At 32.9% G+C, this 11,161-nt stretch overlaps 1 protein-coding gene across 1 annotated transcript; it reads right to left on the bottom strand.

The window, feature by feature from the left end:
* Positions 1–4,352: 4,352 nt before the first annotated feature.
* On the bottom strand, positions 4,353–10,342 carry LOC125861376 (uncharacterized). Its single transcript, XM_049541293.1, has 4 exons — positions 10,326–10,342; positions 6,735–6,883; positions 6,443–6,666; positions 4,353–4,586 (listed from the first exon to the last, which is right to left on the bottom strand). Exons 1-4 carry the CDS (start codon positions 10,340–10,342, stop codon positions 4,530–4,532), a joined length of 447 nt encoding a protein of 148 aa, XP_049397250.1. The 3' UTR covers positions 4,353–4,529.
* Between the last annotated feature and the right edge of the window lie 819 nt (positions 10,343–11,161).

Here is an 11,161-nt window from a genome sequence, read left to right as displayed (position 1 = left end):
GTTTTTGTGAAATTTTTGAAAATGGGCTTGATGATTTGTGTCTTATTTGAAGTTTCCAAGGTTGGATTAATGTTTCCTAACCTAATTTGTGTCCAGGGCTGAGATTTGAAAGGGTTTGGTTCACTATTGAAGAAACTACTATTGGAGGTTGAAGAAGCTTGAAGAAGACACAAGTGGGTTTTGAAATCTGGAGTTTTGGCAAGGAATCAAGTGCTAAAAAGTATTGGGCATTGTCCCTTATATCAAGGAGAGCTTGTATCTCATTTTTTTGGAATTCTGAGCTAATAATCTAGAGGGTTAATTTTTGGGTCTTCATAGTGTTCTTGAAGTTCTTGAAGAGCATTCAAACCTTCAAATAGAACAACATTCAAAAAGGAAGGGTTTGATTCTAAAAGGGAAGAAATAGAAAGTGTAAAAGTGTTTGTACAAAGGGAATTTACCAAAAAGGGTAAATACTAAAGGACAAGGGTAGAGGGGGACCACAAAGGTTCAATTTTTGGAGTTTTGCAGGTGCAACTTTAGGACATTGGGCGTGCCCCGACTTGGATCGCCCTGTCCACTTAGAGCCTCGCCCTTTGGGCAGTTAGGTCACCGAGTTGGCCTTGTTTTGGCTGGAGCTACTGGAAAATTTGGCAGACTCAGCCTGGTTTACCGAGTCCAATCGGCACTTGGCTGAATTGCAACCCAGATCGCCAACCTGCCTCTTTCTCGTGCAAAGTTTGGTGAACCCATCTTCAAGTTGGCGAGCTAAACTGCACTTTTGGCGAAGAAAATAGGTCGTTTGGTGATTGGAAACTCATTTTATGACCACCCTAATTTCAAGTTCTAATTCCTAGTTTCTTTTCTTTTGATTCTAGTTTGTTGTCAAGAATCCTAAACTGATTTTCAACTCGTAATTGACCTACTTGTTGACCATTGGTTCTTGAGTTCACTTCTTTGTTAGTGCCTTTGTTTTTTGTGCCTTTTTTCATATTACTTCGTAGTTAACTTCTTGATTCAAATCGATTTTGCTTTAATCGAGTCGTCCGTCTTTTCTTTAAACAAAAATCTATTCCGGCCAAGAGTAGAGTTGACTCTTTTTTATCAACCGAGTATAAGCAATCTTCAATATTAGCCGCGCCAATTTGTGAGGCAATCAAAGGTGTGTAAACACGAGTGATTTTGAGTTCATTTTACTAACTCTAACGCTGTTTGTTGTTTTATGAATTGTCGTTCTTGTAGGTACAAAAGAGTTATAAGAAAGCATATCCTCAATAGCCTCGGACCCATGTGATTATGATATGGGAGAATATGATTGTAATGATGGGGGCTATGGATGCGAGTATGATGATGATTATGGAGGCTATGATGATGGTCATGATCAAGAGACGAATGGGAATGAGAGCTACTATTCCAGAGGAGAATATGAGGAAAATAATGAACATTAGCTCTTATGGTGAAGATGAAGAAGAAGAAGAACCTTGTGGTACCTCCTTTGGTGATGAGGGAGCATGTGAGAGATCTTACTCCAACTCTGAGAGTGAAAATAGTACCTATGATGATGTCGGAACATGTTACACTTCCCACTCCCAGGATGAAGGTGAGGTGAGGTGAGGTATAATACTCTCTTATATAAGAATTATGAGGAGCATTCCCCTAAGGCTTGTGAAGATTCGTATTCTTTTTCTTATGGTAATCCTTACCCTAGTCGAAGCAGTGTATATGGTTACACTAGTTCAAGTCAAAATCATCTGATGGGAAGAAGAGAGTAGTCAACTCTAATGTCTAAGGATACCATAGCCTATACTTTTTATGTTAATGCACACGTGTCTGAATATAGGAACCAAGGTAGATATCAGGGATGTGTCATGGGTCTCGGTACCAAAAGGGTTAGTTTTCCTATCTTCGAAGGAAGGCATAATCCTGAGGTGTATCTTGATTGGGAGTGGCAATGTGAGTGAACTTTCCAAAACCATGATTTGAGAGGTAAAGAGCGACCCCTGTACGCCCATCTACACTTAAAAGATCTTGAATTGGGTTGGTGGAATCAAGCGGGAAAGTTCTGAATACTCAATGGAAATACCCACCCATTGACATGGGAAGAATTGAAAGGGATTATGAGGTTCAAGTATGTGCCAAAGGGGTACACAAATCTTTATAATGCCGATCCAAGAAGACAAGTTCTTAGGACAAAGGTTGACATTTGAGGGGCTTTGGGACTTGATATTGTCCTCGATGATGGGTACAATAAAAACTATATCTATGGCAGCCTACTTGGGACTACCTCCACTATCCAGGTGTTATCCATACACCATGGAGGGATGTAAGGTTACCGAAGGGGTAAAGGTCTATTTCACACGTGGTGAATACTATAAGGAGGTTTGGTGTGATATAATTCCCCTGGACTTTTGTCACTTATGTTTGGGAGCCAATTGGTTTAATGAACATAGGGTCCCAAACGAGCAGAAATGGTCCAAGTATGTTGTGGATCAATGGGAAACACATCTATTTCCTCTTCCTAAGGTGAAAAATGAGAGACGAAAGATTGAGAGGAGTAAGGGAGAGCAAGGTGGCAGCCTTAGAGTGGAAAAAGGATACGTTGAGTGTAGTGAAGTGAGAGGGTTGCCACAATCTCAATCTAACCTTTTTGTTCATCCTTCACTTGGTAAGGATTCTTATGTAGGTACAAGCTTTATGAATGGAGGAACACGAGTTCCCAACAAAGAACCTACAATCAAAGGTGTGATGGATACACTTATGGGATGTCCCAACATTCTTACGGGAGTGTCATTCCAAGGTAAAAAGATCTTTCTTGGGGGCGTCAAGGTACAATAGCCAAACTTAACACTGTTACCATTGCAAATGAACAAAGTGTAAATGATAGTTTGTCTTTAAGTGAGCCTAATGTTTTTTACTATGTGTTGATAATGTACATGTTGAGAGGGTGGATACGCTAGCTGATCCTATTGATGACCGATTTAATTATTCTAGTAAGATTGATTTGTGTCCACCTAGTGTTGACATCCGTGCTTTGAATGATAGTTCATTATCTTATGATAAGTGTGTTGATCAACCTGCTTGTGAGTGTAGTTCACTAATTGAGGGTTCTTGTGATGTGATTAAGGAACCTCAATTTGGTGATCCTAATGATAATGTTGATCATTTGAATAGGAGTGACTCTTTGAGCATATCTTTTGTGGAAGATCTAATTGCTTGCTTTGCTCATAGAGATCATGTGCTTGAAAATGCTTCGAAAAATGATATGTCTTTTTGAGGGTGAACTTGCATGTTTTAATTCTCCCATGGTAGTTGATCATTCCCTCTTTAAGTACAATGTCTTATTTGAAGATGATGAAATCACTCCTACTGATATACCTAGTGGTGTGAAACATGAGAGTAGTGTAGTTCTTGATAGTTATACTTCTTATAGTAACCCACTATGGTGTGAAGCTTTTCCTCTCAAAGATCACTACAACAAATTTAATTATTAGTGACAAATAATTTTGTCACTAGAAACTCACATTTCGTCACAAAAATAATTTTGTGACGAAAAAAAATTCGTCAATCATTCGTCCCTAAAGCATGGGTCACTAAATGTACATAGAGACAATTTCGTGTTTCGTCACTAAATAGAAATGTATTAACTACGAAAATATTTTCTGTCCCAAAATGCTTCGTATTTATGACAAATTTGTTCGTCATAAAAATTATTAAAATTTGTAGGTAAAGATATATTTTTGTCACTAAATAGGTTTTTATAGCCGACGAAAATGATGTGTCACTAACTATTTACTTTAATTTGTGACGATGCAATTTGTCACTAATATTTTATGCATTTCGTAGTCAAGCAAATAATATTTTGTCACTAAAAACTTCTTTTTACATACAATTTTTTCTTTGTCCCTAAAGGTAAAAATTAGTGACAACTTTATATTTAAATAATTTGTAGTTGAAAATATCATGTCGTCACTAAAATTAATTCTTTTACCAACAAAATAAAATTGTCACTAAAAAATATCATAAATAAGTAGACAATTTTTGAGACAAAAAATATTTTTGTCACAAAATGACATACTTTATTGACAAAACTGTTAGCCTCTTAAAAAAATAATGTAATCGTCACTAATAATTGAGCTTTTGAAGATAAAATGTTTCGTCACTAATAACATTTAAACTTGTTGCAATACTATTTACAATTTGTATTGAACTAGGTCTCCATAAATTTAAAAATTTATTTAAAAAATTAAAATTATTAAATAATACAAATATATTAAACTTAATAGCATGGAGTAGTTTTTTTAATAATGAGCATCGTACACTATACAAATTAAAATTAACAACATACTAAAAGAAGCAAGATAATAATAAAAAAAATTACACTGTCATATATTATTTAAGAACATCTAAAATAACATTCATGAGATAATATCTCAACATTCCCCTCAAGGAAAAATATATTAAGTAAAAATTATCCAACTTGAAAGTCTAACTAAGATATACTAAATATTAACAAAACCGAGGCAGTAAAATAGAGGTTTCTTCTCAAAATATCATTGCAAAAGCACTTCACTAGCCATTAGTCTTGATTCCCCCCTTCCACAACCTGTCTAAAAGGAAAAAAAAAATTGATTTCATACTTTATGATATCATGATATACAACAACATATCCAAGTGTAATTCCCCAAATGGAATATGAGGGGATAGAGTGTAGAAAGACCTTACATTGACCCTTGTAGGATAGATAAGTTGTTTTTAATAGATATTCGATTTAAAAGAAATATAACCAACGCAAAAAAAGTAAGAAAGAAAAGGAGACAATAAGAGTCATCACGTCTCTTTCTAAACACCCAATATCAATACACACTTTTATAAACAGATTTCTACTAATTTTAACAAAACAAGTGAGTGTCTAGCAAATTCTAACTAAGGCTAGAAAAGGAAGAAGAATCAATTAATGGCAATCAACAAGTCAATATGAAATTAGAAGTCTATTAGTGAGCGAAAAGAATTATTAAAGGAAAGATGCTTGAATTAATCATTTGTCAATATGATTAAGAAAATCAACCCATTTACATCCTAATTTGCTAAATCATATCAATAATCAACAACGGTAAATAAACAACAAACTTAATGAAGAGAACTAACCAATTAAGCAGAATATCTTTCAGCAATGAAATATTAGCAGCAATCCAACCGAAACAGCAACACAACAAAGAAAGCACTTTGAATGTTGCAGGAGACTCTTTTTTATGAATGTAGAATACTTTTTTTTTAGTGTTTTGATTAGTGAAGTTTTAAATACGTGTCCAAATAATGAACTAAGAGGTCTCTTTATATAGTGGGGAGAGGACACAACAATGAGGTAAGAATATTCAATAAGGAGCAATTGAGGGAGATTTATATCCTTAACAAGAAAATTGAATCAGTCATAATTAACATACCACAAATAAGGAGTAGGAATCTGCATAACATAATTAAAGCATGGAGATTATTCTTTTCACCAAATCAGCAAAATTTCCATCAAAATCACGCAAGAATCAGTCCAACTATAATTAAGGGAAAGGTGATCAATTTACAGCACTACTAATTAATAATATATAAGGGCAGCACTGAAAGTTTACAAGTAATACACGCTTTATTAATTAATTTAAGACTTACCATATGCCACTTTCAAAATCAATGAATTCAATTAATTAAATTAATCTGTAAGTAAGCTATAAGATCTCAACTATTACAAACAACTAAGGAAATACAATTATGCGCATAACAATTACCATATGCAATCACATACCGATTCCAATAATCAGCATAGCATATCAATCAGTAGAACTATTTATGCTCTGATTGATTTAAGCATACAAGTTGCTTCTAATTTTGGATGAGAATCAACCCTCAGATTAATTAAGGGAGAGAATAAAATACGGATTCAGAGACTAATTTTCTTAGCAAATTTATCATAGCAAATAAACAGGCATCAATTAAGAGTACCAATTAGCATGAAATCAATTATCATAAATAAAGGAAGTGAAACAAGGATTTAGATCAATATTTGCAGCAAGGTTGAATTAATACAATCAACAAATAAGAATTATTCCCATTAAGCGAAAAAATAAATAATTCAAAGGTTACCACCATTAAGGGAATCAATTGTCAATCCATATTATCGGTTCAAGAATCGACAATCCCAATAATATCAGAATCAAGGACATATTAATATCTACAAAGTAGCAGACAACAAGGAGAAATACTGACGGATTTGTATGACATTTTAGCAAGGTGGTGATACCTAGTTCATGAAATCAGAAGAAAGCATGCTTAATCAACAAAAGATAACCAACAGTGATTCACACTAAAGATGAAATTCACAGCACTTAGCAGCCTTCACATAGAGCAGACATGTAAATCACGGATTCCATAGTCGAACTAGGAAAATATTAAAGGATAAACTAAACGAAGGACTAACCTGGATCTGGTAAGATCCGTCTTCAAGCCAACCGAAATTTTGGGGTCCCGAGCACTGTTTATTTTCCTCATCACTACGTCGCTGGCTTGCCGGAGTTCGCCTATGGCTGGCTGCTCTCGATGCTGGTTGTTGTTGCTCGCCGGCTAGAGCTCCTGGTTGCTGATTCTGGTCGGAGAAGAGGGGAGAGGCGGCTCGTCGGTCGGAGCAGCCTCCGATCGCTACTGCTGGAGTTGTTTCCAGAAATGAGAGGGGAAAGGAGGAGCAGTAGCGCTGCTCTCGCTGTCGTTCTTACCGGAAAGAGAGAAGAGAGTGGCAAAGGGGTTTCGCCATCTGGAGGGACCGGAGTTCGCCGGTCGCTGGTCGCTTCTCGGAGCAGCTGAAACTGCTGGCTTCGTCCTCCTCGCTGCTATCCGGAGAGGAAGAGAGATGGAGGAGGTGGCGCTAGAGAGAGGGGAAAGGAAGGGGAAAAACAATATTTTTAGGGTTAGGGTCTTTTATGACTGAAATAGGAAAGAAATGAGAAATTAATCTAAACGTTGAAATATTTTAAGATGAGCGGTCAGGATTAAATATAACGAGATCAACGGTTAGGATTAAGAGACTTGGTGATTTGGAATTGAATTAGATAGGCTAGAATTGGAATAGACAAATGGTTATAATTGAAATGAGCATTTGAATTGGAGTGGCTAGAATTGAAAGAAATTAGAACATAATAGGTTGAATTTTAAAAGATTTAGAAGAAAAATTAAGGAAGTGCTATTCAATTAATAAAATACTACACTTGTTAAAATATTTTCACATAATTAAACACACTTAAATTATAAAATAATTTAATACAATAATTTTTATAAAATATGCACACTAAAATATATAATTTTTTAGATAAAATCGATTAACATCAAACTCGAAATAAGTTTTAAAAATATGTATTTAATCGAATAAGACTTCCGAAATGGTGATAGATCGATCAAAATTGGGTGTCAACAATAATTTTTAGGTCGGTATTCACTGTTTTTTTAGTAGTGAGAGAAGAAAAAAGAAGGAGATAGAGAGGGGAGGCGGATCCGCCTCTTTGGTAGATGAAGAATGAAAGATTTAGGGTTTTTTGTGTATTAAAAAAGGAAGGTATAGGGTTTCGATCTCAGCCATTGGTCACATTTGAATGAGCGCTTATGATTGGATCTTGGATTTAACTTAAAGGATGGAAGGTTGGGATTAAATAAGAATTTGGAGTTGATAATAGGAATAAGAATACGTTATAATTGAAATCAACAATGGCTATAATTGAAATGAGAATTTGAAATTGGAATGGCTAGAATTGAAATGCATTAGAATATAATAGGCTAAAAATTAAATATGTTGGAGCAAAATGCTATAATTTAAATAATTTTGAGAAAAACTAAGTGAATTGCAATTTAAATAATAACACACTATACATAATAAAAATTTGCATATGAAATAAACATACTTAAATCTATTAATACACGCTAAATAGATAAGCAAATTAATTATTTCAAATATTTAACAACTAATAATAATAATAATAATAATAATAATAATAATTTTGAAAATTATGAATGTTAGTGTATATAATTATTTAGATAAAAATAAAATATAAATTTAAACAAAGAGTCAAAGAAATAGGTTTTACAATACATTTTAAATCGAATATCAATTCAAAAAGGGTTGTAGGTCTGTCAAAATTGGGTGTCAACATATAGGTATTACCTTCTAAAACCAATGAATTATCGATGTTCTGTTGTGTATATCACTAAGGGAGACAAGACATTCAAAGTTTTGATGAATCGTTAACATAAATAAAATTTGATTTATTATGACATTTCTATGAGTATCGCCTCACATTTTATACTCAGATGGATCATCGGTTGGTTCTTTGCCACTACATTATTAAACAAGATTTAAGTTCATGATTTGACGATAGACTGATAAATTTTTTTACATTAGTTTACAAATATATATATATATATATATAATTACCTATTAATTAATATCGATGTTATTCCATATTCCAAGTAAAATTTATCATTATATTTTTGTCTACTCCACGGACTCAATTTTTTAATAAAACAAAATGTTCCAACTTCCGGAGGTCAGTTCACATTAAATTTTAATCAAGAATAATTAATTAGGTTAAATTAAATAATACCAACTTTCGGAGATCGATATTTTATATTGTTTTTGTTTTTTATTTTACATAAATTCGTCTTCCGGTCAATGATTTATTTAAAATTAATTGAAAATTATTAATTTTGAGTTTTTTGTATTTTTATTGACATATAATTACATTGTTTTATTAATTTTATAATCTAGTACCGATCACTAGAGGTCGATTTTGAATAAAAAATAAAACTATTGACCTCTGGTGGTCACTATATGAATATTTAATGAAAATAAAATTAATTACATGAATTTAATATTACCGACTTTTGTAAGTGGATATTGTAATATTTAATTTTATTTTACACATTACCGTCCTCCGAAAGATAATTTGATTTAAGTTTATTAAAAATATTTTTTTTCTTTTTATATCTAACCAAGGTAATAATTAATATTATTCTTTATCTGTTAATCAAATATCGACTATAAGAGATCGTTTTTTATATCTATTTTAAGAGAAATTTTTTGACCTCCAGAAGTCGGTGTGGGTTTCATTTTTTTGTGTGTGGCCAAAACCAACTTCTTGGGTATGATTTTCTTAAGAAAAAAAATAATTGTTTTTTACAATACCGACATCTGAAGGGAAGAAATTATTGACTTTCATTGGAGGCCGGTATTCACAGTATTCTTAATAGTGGAAAAAGTTTGTAGATGATGAAACTTTTGTAAAAAAATTTTTTTAGCCATTTAAAGTGCATAACATATTCATTTAAGACGAAACTTAATTTTATCACAAAGAGAAAATAATTTGCGACAAACGTTTTAACGTAGCTAAATAATTTTGTAGATAAACGGAGACAAAAAGATGATAGTCATTAACTGTTTATATTATTTGTGACAAAAGTGAATGTCACAAATGATATACAATTAATGACTAAAGTTTACACCATTTCATTACAAATATTATTATGTCACTAATTTAAATATATAATTTTAGTGACGAAATATTTTCGTATCTAAACTTAAACTTTTTAAAGACGAATAATGATTTGTCACGAATTGTTTGTAAAATTAGCGACAAAACTGATCGTCACCAATAACCTCAAATTCGTGGCTAATATTGCCTTATAATTGGCGCCAATTAAAATTTTTGGCAGGAAAAGTTGGTACATAAAACATTTGTTACAAAATTATTTTTGTCACTAAATGTATGTGAGTCATGCATTTGTGGTTCGTCACAAGTTGTCAACAAAATTAGTGACAAAACTGATTGTCACTAATATCCTTAACTTTGTGGCTAAATTTACCTAATAATTGGCGCCATTTTAATTTTTTGGTGGAAAAGATTTGTAGACAAAACATTTGCTACGAACTTTATTTTTGTCACTAAAAAATATGTGAATCATGCATTTGAGGACGAAATGTAAGTTTTGTCACAAAAAATGTATAATTGGTGACAAATTTTTTATCGTATCTAAACTTAAACTTTTTAAAGACGAATAATGATTTGTCACGAATTATTTGTAAAATTAGCGACGAAACTGATCGTCACCAATAACCTCAAATTTGTGGCTAATATTGCCTTATAATTGCTGCCAATTAAAATTTTTGGAGGGAAAAGTTGGTAAACAAAACATTTGTTACAAAATTATTTTTGTCACTAAATGTATGTGGGTCATGCATTTGTGGTTCGTCACAAGTTGCTAACAAAATTAGTGACAAAATTGATTGTCACTAATATCCTTAACTTTGTGGCTAAATTTACCTAATAATTGGCGCCATTTTAATTTTTTGGTGGGAAAGATTTGTAGACAAAACATTTGCTACGAACTTTATTTTTTGTCACTAAAAATATGTGAATCATGCATTTGAGGACGAAATGTAAGTTTTGTCACAAAAAATGTATAATTGGTGACGAATTTTTTATCGTAGCTAAACTTTTCGTGGCTAAACATCAGATTTGTTGTAGTGGATGGAAATTTCTTCTTGGAAGATGAGAGTACTCTTGTAGGGAAGAAATGTGATGAGGAGGAAGGTGGTGTTTGTTTTCCCATTACCTCTGCTTCTTAGTGTGTTTCAATTCTTAATGGTATGACCAATGATTTTGAGCCTATTCATAGTCATACCTATGAAAACACCCTAGAGGAAGTTGATTTGCGAGACACCTTTCTCTATTACTTGTTTACATATGATGATGCTCACGCTTTTGAGTGGAGTATGTTGTTCGAAGGTAAGGGTTCCAATCGGGTAAAAGGGGAAGTTCTTAATCCAAGTTCATGGATTTCCTTCCCATTTGACCCTAGTAGTAATTTGGATTGTGGCACTTGTGTAGTGATGCTCGGTTTAGATGACAAGTATCATATGCTGCTTGACATAATGGAGGCCTTGTGCTTGTTTGAATGTGGAACTAATGAGGGCTTACATATGAGATTGTTTAAGTGTATGGGTTCCTTCGCTCTACTTCTTTGTCAAAGTTTATTAAATAGCCAAGTATTTATTACCTTAACGGGTTACAAACCTTTTGTTGATATTTTTTATGCTTGGTTAAATGTTAAATTTGTGCATCATTGGCATGGTGATGAAATTGTTATTGCTAACGCT

This window comes from Solanum stenotomum, chromosome 4 (assembly GCF_019186545.1).
Source record: "Solanum stenotomum isolate F172 chromosome 4, ASM1918654v1, whole genome shotgun sequence".
Classification (NCBI taxonomy): Eukaryota; Viridiplantae; Streptophyta; class Magnoliopsida; order Solanales; family Solanaceae; genus Solanum; species Solanum stenotomum.
Note: the sequence above shows the minus strand (reverse complement) of the source record. Positions and strands in the feature narration are given on the sequence as shown.